Source organism: Trematomus bernacchii, unplaced genomic scaffold, assembly GCF_902827165.1.
Source record: "Trematomus bernacchii unplaced genomic scaffold, fTreBer1.1, whole genome shotgun sequence".
NCBI classification, from domain to species: domain Eukaryota; kingdom Metazoa; phylum Chordata; class Actinopteri; order Perciformes; family Nototheniidae; genus Trematomus; species Trematomus bernacchii.
The window spans coordinates 11,186,385-11,200,108 of NW_022987705.1; the positions used below are offsets into that span (position 1 = coordinate 11,186,385).

Genomic DNA, 13,724 nt, shown 5'->3' on the forward strand with positions numbered 1-13,724 from the left:
TATTATTATTAGCATCATTATATTATATATCATATTATTCGAGTTTAGTGGTGGGAATGAAAACTTTTAAAGATGAATACAAGGTTAAAGATAAGCGTGACTTCAGGTAAAAATTATACATTTGTGGAATTTGATGAAGACTTAAAAACATGATGAAGATAAAAAATAAGCAGCTTGAAGGTGAGGTGCAGGATAGAAAGGATAACGGGGGTGGGGGCTAGCTGTCGAGTGATGTTGGGTTGGGGAAGGGGGGGGGGGGGGGGGGGCTGTCGGTTGCAGTGTCGTGAGGTGACGTCAGCTTGAGGCGTTCTGCAGAGAGCTGGCAAAGAAAACCAAAGCAGCGCCGCTGAGAAGCAACCAAAGCGCTGATTATCGCGGACGCAGCGTTTACCCGCAGCCGAAGCGTAAAGTGGATTTACTGAACACCTGCATGGGGAAACTCTGAGGCTTTATTCACTTTTTTGTCTGTCGTCTGCCTTTGCTGGGGACCAACTGGTGAGTTAAACACACACAACGTCTGTCAGGACGCTGAATTTGAGCTCAGGCGTTCGGTCAGAGGGATGGCTGGCTGGCATCTCGCTTTTGGTCGTTTTACGCTTCGGATTTTGCAAAAATGTGTCACTCACACAAGTCAAGGTTACGTATGATGTAGAACAATTTAATGTTGACAAGTGCTGACTCCATTAAGAAGTGCTTACTGTCGGCTGGTTGGGGTCAGAGAGGCGGTAGTGACCGTAGAGAGGCCAGAGGGGATGCGTTTTTACGCACAGCGATATATGGAGCCACACAGCACCAGCGTCTGTAGAAAATATAGCAGCTGTAATAATCTGAGTGCATTAGCATCGTTATAAACCAGAACGATATACCATGTAGACTTCGTTATTTTCACCAGTGCTCTCCTGCATGCATCGCTGACGCCTTAAATGAGATAAATGAATATAAAGTACAAGAGAAGACTTACTCAGGACATAGAGTAGCAAATAGAAATGTGTGTGTGTGTGTGTGTGTGTGTGTGTGTGTGTGTGTGTGTGTGTGTGTGTGTGTGTGTGTGTGTGTGTGTGTGTGTGTGTGGTGTGTGTGTGTGTGTGTGTGTGTGTGTGTGTGTGTGTGTGTGTGTGTGTGTGTGTGTGTGTGTGTGTGTGTGTGTGTGTGTGTGTGTGTGTGTGTGTGTGTCTGTCTGTCAAAGGTAAACGCTGATGGTGAGTTAGGGTTGTTATTACAGAGAGCCCCAATCCTGACGTTCTGAGTGAAAATTATTTATTTGAACACGATCAAATAGAGATTTTAAATCAGAGTTTTCATTGTAGGTGATGCTCAGCCGAGTTTCATTTATTCTTCCATTGTAAGGCTGCCTTACAATACTTTGGAACAGTCCAAATACAATAATGAAACGTATAACTTTTAGAAATTGGCATTAAAATGAAGGTTTAAGAGACGTTGTATTACTTTGTAAATATTGTGATTATTGGTTGTTAGTTAGCAATTTTGTCTTTACTTTATTTATAATACTTGTTTTATGTGGATAAAAAGAGGAAGATCACTCTAGTTGACTGATATTTTGAGTGTTATGTTCTGGAAATTGTTCTCCTGATGCCTCCTTGTTCTTCTGTTTTTCAGGAAATTGGAATGGAACTGAATCAGTCGAAAAATGTTATTTCGTGTACGGACGCAGGTATGACTTGTTCTCTTCACAACTGTTTAATGATTATACTGCCTTATTTGAGTCATAAAACTAAAACATCCTGTGAAATAAAATGATGCTGTCGTCCAAGTATGTACCTTTTGGGTTTTTGGCATAAGGTCAGAACTTGTTATTGGAAAATCTCGCTGCACACAAACTGTGCGTGTAGGCATCTGCTTTTAGACGCAATTTGTCTGATATGTGGTCAATTATTTCCGCAAGGTATTTACGACATTACCATGCCAGTACATATCAAATAATGAGAGGCAAATTGAAGCGTGCATAAATCCAACTAAACCAAACTTTAAAACAACATTTTAAACAAAATAACATAAGTTAAGGATTCTTATAATATAATCTGCTACTTTCTTTAGTCTGATTTCGGATGACAACCATTTCCTGGTGAGTCGTTTTGCCTTTAAAACCCCCCCAAATGAAATAAATCAATAAATCAAGCCAGATAGACAGCAAGCAACAAAGAGCTTAAAAAAGGTTTCCGACTAGAAGTCTATGGCGTTATTTTATTATTTCAATTAACTTGTTAAATTAAAAAGGAGGGTTTCTATAAATCTGGATTTAATCACACACCAAAAAAAAAAAAAAATTGGCCAAATGTAGACTTGACAACTTTGGAAAATATCCGTGGTTTTAAAAGGTATTAAATGACAGACATGCACGTGAAGCGGATATTAGTTGTGTACAATCCTTTTACATGTTTACATTTCCTTAAGAAAATATTAATTTCTAATAATACAGCAGCTTTAAAAGGTCACATCTAACTAGCACAACACATATTGGAAACAATTATTATAAAGACTGGCTAAAAGAGGTTTGGCGTGCTGAGTATGTTTATATTGCTACTGCTCAGACTAAATTGACTTCAGTTACAGTGGAACATATTATGCTAATAAACAAGTGCGTTTTATGTTTTTTTGGGGGGTAAATTAATATCAAGAATATCCTTTTAGTGTGGGACAACTTTGTCGTTTTTTAGGACTAATTCCACATAGATTTCAACCGTTTTCTTTTTCTATAAAAGCATAGTCAATATCAACTGGGCTGAGTACATCCAATAAACAATTAGGCTATGTATTCAATTTGCTTAAGAAGTCCCAGCGGTTGTTTTTTTTGTTCTATTCCCGGTTATGGCCATTACAGTTTATGGTTTTATTTACACCTGCATAACCTTTGTCAGGTTGTTTGGTGGTTGTCAGGCTTCAGGTCAAACGGGCCTTGGACCATGCAGGGAAACCATCACCAAGGAAATAATCAGCTCTGTCCTTCTCCAGTTACAGACCGTGTCCAGTTACATCTCCACTGCTGTCCTGCTCGCCAGCTTTAATTTTCTATATGCTTTGTTTTTGACCCCCGCGGTTCTAGCTCTACTTATATTGGTTGCCTCACACTTAAGATAAACACACATACTGTATACCGATGTATTTGATTGTATTTGATGTGTGATTAACGTTGGCCCCCCGAGTTTATTTTCACTTCTTGGACGAAAAATATGAGTGTTTGCATTTCGACTGCCCTTTAACCTGTCCTGACGGATGGAAAGGCTTTTTAACTCATCCATCACACGCAAGTGCAGGACATGGGCAGGGATGCAGGGTATTTAGATTACTCCCATCTATCAGCCTGTAATATCTGCTGCTGCAGCAGGGGAGGGTATATCAGGAGCTCCTCCATAGAAAATACCATGTGCTGTAAATCCTTTAATTTTCTACGGGTACTTCAAGGGTCAGTGGGTTTATTATGATTTGTATTCCACTAGTGCACCAATATTGATATACTATTAGAAAGGGGATTTTTATGAACAATATCTGATATGTTCCCGTAACAGGCATACATGACTGTTCAATATTTCAAAGGTTCTTTCCTAAAGTTATTGTAGAAAGACTTCAGTTATTTAGCTTTAAGCTGCACTTTTGCCATACTAATCATAGTGAGCAATAGGCGATTATAAACGCAATATAATCATATTTTACCAAATGCACGGTTCAACCACGACTCATATTCCACTTCCGCTCTCTTTGTAACCGTTTTACGCACTTAGAACGTGAGTAAGCATCTATTGGAAGTGGTTTTCTGCTCAAGGGCACTTCAGCTTACTATGTGAGGGTCGAACTTTTAACAGCACACACCAGGCTGAATAATCAAATAATGACATAGGTTGGCTATATGATAGCTAGAAGATATTCATTCAAATTAATGAATGTAGCAGTCTGCGTAGAAATATAAAAGGTGAGCCCCATTTTTCAACATGCTCTGGGCAGAGAGGCTGAACAAATGATGGAAAAGGTGAATGTTGAGCGCTTTCACAATTGTCTTTCAAAAGGGCCTTCGGGGGAGTTTTCCGGTCGGACGGGGATCTCATGTCAGAAGTCACTGTCATGCAAAGCCCCCAAATGCTCGAGACTGGCGCCGGTGACAGTCGCTCCACCAGACGGTGAGGCCGGTGAGCATTTAGCCGAAACATGTAGGTTACAAGCCGAGCCACGTCAGAAGGTCAGCCGCTTTCACATTGCAGAAGACTGCAAGCTTGGCATGTGCAGTCAAAAGAAATGTGCAAATTGATGTAATTTTGTGATTTGCACTTGGTTTTCTGTGCGGGCGTATTTGCGCAGAGGCACAACAACATCTGCCTTTTCATGGTTAGTCACGAGGTGATTTTCATCAAAAGTTACATTGTGCTGCTCTGTTTGGATAATTTGTCTCGTTTATTATTTAGCAAAAAAGTAGCCTACCTAATTGAAGACAAACATAGATATCACGTTTCTGACTTCATTGGTAAATGTTGCCTTATTTTGATTGTAAGAAATATGATTTTAGGTCTAATAGAGATATTCAAACCTGCAACGTTGCTGTAAGTCCGTAGGCTATGTGCAATTATACTAAAAAGGGATGGGGTCAAAGGCAGAATACAGATACAATACAATCAATAATATTATGCGAAAAAAAAGAAAAAAAAAATCAATCCCTGACTTCCCAAGATGCACTACATTTACTTAAACAAACAATGATGCCTCATCTGGTGCCACCCTGACTCCAAACTAATTGAAATAAGGATGCTTGGCCTTCCTTGTTTTGTGCTGCGTTTTCCAACAAAGAAAGGATTTTGTAAAAAATAAATCGTCTCATTTCAACTGCAGCTGCTGTATTACTGCATGTCTCACTCCAGTGCAGCACACACTTAGAATAGCAAGTCAACATCTGGAGGAAGCTCTAGTTCTCCACAGACATGAATGTTCAGAGGGTTACAGTTCACTTTAACTGCGCTGCGAGTCAATGCGCGCACTGTGCAAGCGTGCGAGGGATGAAAGATCAGACCAGAAAACACCCTGTAATGACATCAGAAATTCAAATCAGATGTTTGACTTTCTGATCTACTTTTAGCCTCTTCAAAAATAAGGCTAAAGTAGCTACAGCACGTGATTTTGTCTGTATTCCAAAGGTGCTTTAAAAGTTTCTCTTAAAGAGAGAAACAGATAGTCCGGCCAGCCATTTCTCTAACACTGGAAATATGCACATGTGTCAGAATCAGCAGACACATTATGGCTAATTGTAATCAGAATATATTATGGAGGACCATCAATCATAAGAGGATGTTGTGCTGAGAGATTGGGTTCCAGAAGTGTTGTCAAACGTGGTGTCGAAGTTTAGAAAAAACATGTTTTATTCATGTTGGATTCTCTTTGTGTTTAGGGGAACGTGCAGAGCTAACATATCTGCTGCTATCAACAGATTATTGCAGCCTGGTGTTTGTCCTGCTAATTAAATAACAGCAAAGTCCCACAGCGTGTGAAGTCATGAGAGCTCTGACCTGCCTGGCCTTTATAGTCCTGGTTGTTTATTTGTCAAAGTGAAACAATCTGCTGATAGAGCGACAATGGTCAGTTTACATGAGGGCCATTATTCATTCACACAATAATCCTCATATCACCGTGCACTTTTCATACTGAGGAAACAGTAACTGGGCAGGTCCGTGTTGGATGGCAAATATGTATACAGCTCAGTACATATCCGAGATATACATTGTGTGGGTGCGTGTGTGTATAAGCGCACCCAGCTGCACTGGGGGAAAAATCAAACATACCTGCACGAATAAAAGGCCTATTTTACTCCTAAAGAGAAAAGCGTTGCATTGCGCGCGCCCGAGAACTGAACAAATAAAATAAACGCTGCAAAAAATGTCTGCCTTGCAGTCTAATACCGAACCGTAATTGTAATAAAATTGGAAAACCTGAAAGAAATTGCCATTGTAAGAATGGAATACGATGTTCCTGCACTAGCAAATACATAAACAGTGTTTATATTTGCATGCGATAAACCCAAACGTCTAGTAAATGATGGCACTTTTCTCACTTGTTTTAGGTTGACGTCAGAGTTATTAGGGTGGATGTTTTCTTGCAGCGGGCAGTGGGTGGGGCTCGCTGATTTTGGGGAGGTTAAACCCAGCAGAGGGGTGGAGAGCCGGAGCGCGCTCTCGGTCACAGCGGCAGAAGCTTTTCCCTGCACTGAGCACTCACTGTTGTAGAGGGACAAGGGGCTTCGTATTTTATATTGCTAAGTCTTTTCATCTTGGAAAAACAACACTATCGTTGGAGATTCGCTTTGTCTGATTCATCCCCTCATGTCGTGGTGGAATTTTTAAGCTGTTGAGGAAAAAACGTTGTGCACTCCCAAGGATTCACCCAGTTTCCTCTTTTGTACGCATCCTTCTCTTCAAGGTGGGATGAATTTGGACAGAATCGCAGAGGCAGTGAGAGCCCCGCCGGCCCGCGACGTGGCCCCCGCGTTTCATTTACCGAGAACTTCCAACAGCAGTCGAGAAACTTTAGAGAACTCAAGCAGCGAGTCTTCAGACACAGAGTTGCCAGGTACACGGTCAGAGTGCTTTTAGCAACTCGCTTCCTTCTTCTGAGTGCAATAACAGTTTATTTTACGTCTCCACAAGCTCGGGCAGGCATCTCGGCAGTTACGGAAAAAGGAGACAATATTAGTTAACTTGTGTTTGCTTATTCTAACAGCTGGGACGATTTATCTCCGTGTTTTACGATGCAGCATGCACACTGTTCAATACATTTAAACAGTTCAGTCAAGTAAAGGTTTGTTTATGTATGCTCTGAAGTTTAATGTACATAAATATAACAGAACTGGATGGTCCCGTTTTGGTGCAGTTACACCCCTTTTGTTGTTTATTGCGCTGGCTGAAGAAGACACTTGGCAGGATCCCGAGGTCTGTCAGGCAAAAATGTGCAGAACAGCCTGGCCTGCTGTCAGTAAATGCATTAAAACAAACTATAAATATTGAGCCCATCCACCAATCTAAACTGAAAGCCAGAAGGTCTGTATTAACAATCCTCAGAGAAGCTTTTTGTTCTTCAACTTGGCCGGATTTTTTAAAAGAAAATGTCTTCTCTGTCTCAGTTAACATGTTGAAAAAAATAGCAAAAATGGCTGAATATGTATTCTTTCTTTCGTTGTTAGTTATGGGACTTGCATGGATAAGGATGGTATGGCTTTACGTTTTAAAGTTGCTATTTTTTTTCAGGGCAATCATTCAAAATACTATATTTTGTGATTCACCTTTGCACGTGTTGACCCTTCAGTTTAATGAGGCAATCTTGTTAGAACACGAATACAAGATAGCAGTCGGGAGATAAGACCTCGTCGTAAAGAAAGTATACAGGCTATTGATCTATAAGTGAGGCAGACCTAAATGTGTTTGAAAGAATCGATACTAAACTGTCAGACATGTTTGTAAATATTTGGTTTTAATCTGTCACTCATGGTTGTTTACATGAACCTTTTGTAAATAATTGATTTATGGGTTTAGTTTTGCGTATTTCATGCGTTTTCTGTCATTAATAATACAAAGTTGTGTGTTTTTTGCACGTTGCTGCACTATAAGGTCTGAAATGTTTAGCTTTAAAACGTGAAAAATCCAAGTTTCTAAATGCAAAATGTTCTATAGCTGCAGCAGCATACACTAACTCTCCCCATTTGTGATCTACAGAAAAGGAGAGAAGCGCTGAACAAAGGAGCGATGACGGGAACGCGGATGATCCGAAGAAGAAGAAGCAGCGGCGGCAGCGGACTCACTTCACCAGCCAGCAGCTGCAGGAGCTGGAAGCCACTTTCCAGAGGAACCGCTACCCGGACATGAGCACCAGGGAGGAAATCGCTGTGTGGACCAACCTGACGGAGGCCAGAGTCCGGGTAAGAGACCGGCGCGCGTAATGCGTAAAGAAGATTTGAGAAATACATTCCAGCTTCTCCCCTGCCCTAATATGCTCTCTCCTGTGCAATATTTGTACTTTAATCCATAATTTAAATGTGGATTCTCGTTTTTTATCTGGAGCAAAACACTTTTCTTGGACATTTCTTAGAATGTTTCTCACAGCCTCCACCATACTTTACTTTAAGCTTGTACAGTTGCCAAAAACAGATAAAACAATTCCTTCATAACGTTTCATCTTGTATCTTTAATGCTTTTAAGAGCTGATCTTGGAGACAAAAAATATTAGTGGGTGGGAGAATTCTCGACCAATTACATAAATAAATGAAATAACTCCAACACACATCAACTAATGAAATAACGGAATTAAGAAAATTAAAGCAAAAAATAAATGTTAGCATAATATAAACAAACTATACCTAGAAATCTATCAACTTGCAATAATTGCTTAATAACAGAGGTACGCTGTTAATGCACTGAATTCATACAAATATTTAGTGTTCAAACTAACATTTTGGGGCGAAATGCACCATAATAATTGTTTTACTAAGTCGATCTATTTTTTTCAAAAAGACACTGCAGAACATTTTACATCAACTATGTCAACAGACTTAATTATAATATTATGTGTGGTATTGAGGTTATTTTAGTGTTGCTTAAAGATTAAATAATGACAATCCAGCCTTTTAACGGAGTTCAAGTAAAATACAGCAGTGACACAATTCAGAGACCTGAAGAAAAAGTCTACCCTTGCATGCTTCGGTGCATCCAAAAAGTAAAACTTAAATTATTAAAAGATACAATTATTTCAACACTGCGCACGTTTCTTACACAGGCAGTTTACGTCAAAGCATTTAACGTGGAAAATGTGCAGACATGTAAGCCGTCTTAAACTGTTGGGATCTGTTGGAATTGACATCTCTTTTTGAGGCTGTATCCGCGCTGCTAATGGAACCAATGGAGGATTTGTCTTTTGATGACATCATCACAGTTTGGACCCTAATGTCCCCGTGGACTGGAGTGCATACAGCTAAATCTACCTGGAGCTGTGTGCAATGAATAGAAACCGCGTGTGATTATATTTAATCAGGGACAATGTTTGACATGCAATCATAACCAACTTTAATCATAAATTATGTATTTATTATAATACAGAAGTACAAAAATAGCATGCTTTTTACTCTATGCGGGTATTCCTGCAGGCTGCTCTTTCCTCAGACAGAAACGTTCGCTAAACACAATTCAGTTGGTTTTAATTTTCAGCAACTGGCGCCTGAAGGCCTGTCCTTCAAAACCCCTCCGTCTCACATTGCATTTAAAAAATGCATACCGCTATTTAAAGTGCAGGGGAAAGTTTAAAAGAAAAAAGTATCCGAACAAGTTTAGAGTGCTGGTTTTTCACTCCTGGAGCCAAAGAAGGCGAATGTCAAACAGTCAGTCTTTTATTTTGGCTGAATAGAAAGAAAACATTGTGAGGCAAGTGGCGTGACAACTCGCAGCCTGAACATGTCTGGTTCATATCTGAGCATTTATTAAAATGTTTTGACATTTTAAAGTGTTTGGACTTGACCTTTTAAGGTCATCATGTTCAATCAAGCTTGACAGATTATATATTGAGCTTGATTGATACGTGTGGGCCCAGCAATTTTGAATTTACATAATGAGGGTTTATTTCTTGTTAACATGTTAATTTAAACCCACATTTAGTTTTGCATGTTTTTTTCTTTTTTGCTCGGTGCAGGCTGTGGAGTCTGCGTGTTTTCTCCGCAGCTCTGTGTCACATCGCTCACGTCTTTGTGGACAATTTGTCCGCAGCACTGTTCCCTGCTCGACTATAAATACCTTGTGCAGGCCCGTCTGATGATACCAATTGTAAACTGTTAATATTATGAATAAAATAATGACTCGCAGAGTGCCGACTTATGGATACTTTGTCAAGTTTCGATAAGGCGTGACAATACCCAGAGGCACGTTTCTGATTCATGCACACTCACCCCCTGCGCTTTTTATTCATGCTGTAAACTTGGTTTTATTTTGGAGTGTCTGCCCCACATACTGATTTAGTCTACACAAACGTAGACCTTTGTATACCCGCATGAACACAGTAATTCATTTCATCGTTAGATATTTAATAGGCACCAAAAAAAAGAAACTGATATGACTTATATAACACATATTTGGCTAGCCTCAGGTCAGAACACGACTATTTTGTTGGCTATATAGTTTTATTTGAATAACATATTAATGTAGCCTTTTCATTTACATTTTGTTAACAATTCTTAAATCTGTCATGGCAGATTTGGAGTACAGTATTTGGAGATTTTAATTTATTCGAAAAATGTTTAAATATGCTCTACGAAATTGGGTAAAAAACCGGTAATTTGCGTTTGTACAATCATAAAAGCTATTTTAACCGGCTATTTGCAAATAACTTAAGCAAAATAAACGTGGCTTTGAAAATAACAATTCTAAACATATGCAAGCAAAAAACAACAGTTTTGATCCATTAGGCTGCATTTCCACCTCTGCCGTTGGTCACTCATTTTTAAGCGAATTTAAAGGAACATTTTACTGGAGGAATTTGATGCTCTTGCCTGCACAGTAGCCTATTGACATGAGAGCTGCAGCAGCTGCTCTTGTAATTTAAATGTAGGTTGCGTTGAAGAACACATATTTTAATATGTAAATGTTTGGTGTGCTGGGGAGAAATAACAGCTCTAGTCACATTGTAACTGCACATATTGTATTCCTATTGTATTTCTACGGGTATACATTTCTACCATATTCGATGTAAATATTGCTATATTTGAATGTTATTATAGTTTTCTTAAAATTGTTTTCTATCAGTGTTTCTTATGTATGTTTATGTAGGCCTATGCAAGGAAAACACCAAGACAAATTCCTCGTATGTATTACTTGGCAATACACCTGTTTCTGATTCTAATTATAATACACATTTTTAAATGCTCAATCAATACAAAGTTCAGGGTTGAGCTTTTAAAAACTGAGGATTAATTTCACATAGGCAAGTTGTTATTTTCCATATTTAAAAAAGACAAAAACTGATTTAAATAACTTTTGCCTTTATAGAGCCTAACTGCTAACTTTGCATTCGGCAATTAAGCCTCTGCATGATCAAAGCTGAAAGTACAATCTGGGCCATTATTTGTAAACACTACACACTGCTGTAAATACATTTTAGACATTAAACAGATGTCCTTGTATAAAGGAAATGTTAATGTGGGATCGCAGCTTCAAATTAAAAAAGAAATGTGTGTGGTGTGCCTTTACGTTACATACATTACAATGTGCAATTTAATTAGAGCAATATTCAAATAATGTATTAGGCCTACATCGATTTTTTGTTTTAAATAATGTGTGTGTGTGTGTGTGTGTGTGTGTGTGTGTGTGTGTGTGTGTGTGTGTGTGTGTGTGTGTGTGTGTGTGTGTGTGTGTGTGTGTGTGTGTGTGTGTGTGTGTGTGTGTGTGTGCGTGCGTATAGCGGCATAGAAAAAAAGAAGCAATATTAACTACACATTTTAGATTCGAGTTTATTTATTCGATTTAATTACTGCATAAGATACTGTCACATCATTTGTAATAATATTTGTTTTTTTTTGCCTATAAACACATGCAACCTAAAGAAAAATGTGTCTATTCTGGGTCCACTTCTCCGGTTACTTTGCTTATTAATGTTCTCACTGTGTCTCTCCTCCAGGTGTGGTTCAAGAACCGCCGGGCTAAGTGGAGGAAGCGGGAGCGCAACCAGCAGATGGACCTGTGCAAGAACAGCTACCTGCCGCAGTTCAGCGGCCTCATGCAGCCCTACGAAGACATGTACCCGGCCTACACCTACAACAACTGGACCAACAAGGGCCTCACTCCGGCGCCTTTATCCACCAAGAACTTCACCTTCTTCAACTCCATGAGCCCCCTCACCTCGCAGTCCATGTTCTCCGCTCCTAACTCCATCTCCTCCATGACTATGGCGTCCGGGATGAGTCACTCCGCCGTGACGGGAATGCCCACCCCGGGCCTCAACAACATCAGCAACCTGAACGGGATCGGTACATCCGGAATCAACTCGGCCATGTCGTCGTCCGCATGTCCATACGGGCCCCCCGGCTCTCCGTACAGCGTTTACCGGGACACTTGTAACTCCAGCCTGGCCACCCTCAGACTAAAATCCAAACAGCATCCAACTTTTGGATACAGCAGCCTGCAGAGTCCCGGATCCAGCCTGAACGCCTGTCAATACAACAGCTGACGGGCAAACAAGCCTAAATCCTATCTACAAATATAAATAAATATATATGTGTTGAACGGACACGGTGTCAAAGCTTTCAGGCTATACCTGCGGATGGGGGGGGAAATCAAAGACAACTCAACTGGATTAGTTGCAGACAGATTCAAAAAAAAAAAAAAAGAGAGAAAAAGGATTATGCGGGTTAAATGTGTTTACCAATGAACTTGCACAGCAATTGAAAGGTCAATTTTTTGGGATTTAAAAAATGATGAAGACTTGTTACATTGCTGCATTGTACATATAAAAAAGTGTAAATATATACAGGTCTAACGTATAAAACAGACGATGGGATTTTTTTTTTCTTTTTTTGTGCTTGCTTGCTTTTGAAGACAGCGTGGGGGGTCTCGATTTACATAAGGTTTTGCAAGAAAAAGATAAATAAAGTTTCGTGCATATCATGAATCCAGACTCAATAAGAGAAAGGTAGCCTATATTGTACATATATTATACCGCTTCTGTGTGCTTTCTATTAACCGTTTGCAGACTCCCACCGGCCCGTTTGACTCCATGACGCCTCCCGTTTAGTGATTTTACTTTGAAATGTTTTTACATTTTGTTTGTTGAATAGAAAACCCCGCATGTTTAAACTTGAGTGCAACGTATTTTGTACGATAATGTAAGTCTTTGCAGAGCTAAGTTCATTAGCCTAACGTGTATACAAAAGGTGATTCAAAGTCCCCATGTGCTTATGTTAACATGTTTGTTTGAATAAACTCCAGGAAAAGAGAAGTTTATTTCAAGTAGCCTATGTTTCAGAGGAGAAAAACCGCAATGGGCCAGTTGTTTCTCAAAGAGGAGCGAAATTAATAACTGTTTTGATCCACTAAAGGCATTATTTCAGAAGATAAAGGATTTGTGGGACTAGCCAGGACTTAGTATATTTTATTTTTGCTTGAGTTTAATTTTAAACTTTCTTGCACTTTTCATTAAGCCTATATTTGTTCTGTGGAGAGAAATAATTCCACTACATCTTGCAGACCCCAATCTACGTCAAGGAATAAATGGGATCCTTGTCCATTAAGCCATTGTTTTATATTGGTATTTGGTGAGTATTAAATCAGTAGGCACATTGCTCGGTGAAGAATCTTAAATCGAAGGCGATTTTTATTTTATAATCTACTTTTTTACAATTTCTTTACATGTGTGCATTATCTGCTCTCATCACACTATAATAACTAACCATATTTCACACCAATCAGAGGTTGAACTAGGCCACATTTGTGTTGAAGACATTTAAGCTGCACAAATGCAAAACTCTGAAACAAACCCCTGTCAAATTGCTTGAAATAGGCCTACAGAAAAAAAAATCTGCATTGGCTATTTGGTGACAATCTCGCGCACGTTGGTACAATCCAAACAAAATGAATTGCATCAATACCATATCTCGTTTTTTGACACCTGCAGAAATCCCCATATCTATATTACTCACCAGCAGACTGATATTAGCCCACAGCACAAATGGCAGTAATGATTGTGTGCTTTAACTGATAGTGTTC

The 13,724-nt window shown here is 39.4% G+C and overlaps 1 protein-coding gene across 3 annotated transcripts; it reads left to right on the forward strand.

Annotated features, from left to right (window-relative positions):
* Window positions 1–373: 373 nt before the first annotated feature.
* pitx1 (paired-like homeodomain 1) lies at window positions 374–12,957 on the forward strand. 3 transcript variants are annotated; one of them, XM_034139792.1, is made up of 5 exons: window positions 374–495; window positions 1,618–1,672; window positions 6,412–6,561; window positions 7,701–7,903; window positions 11,641–12,957. In XM_034139792.1, the coding sequence occupies exons 2-5, from the start codon at window positions 1,627–1,629 to the stop codon at window positions 12,187–12,189; spliced, it is 948 nt and encodes a 315-aa protein (XP_033995683.1). In that variant the 5' UTR covers window positions 374–495; window positions 1,618–1,626; the 3' UTR covers window positions 12,190–12,957. The 3 variants fall into 3 exon arrangements, with proteins under 3 accessions (XP_033995683.1, XP_033995685.1, XP_033995684.1); XM_034139794.1 differs by lacking the exon at window positions 6,412–6,561; XM_034139793.1 differs by lacking the exons at window positions 374–495; window positions 1,618–1,672 and adding an exon at window positions 3,397–3,421.
* The last annotated feature ends 767 nt before the right edge of the window (window positions 12,958–13,724 follow it).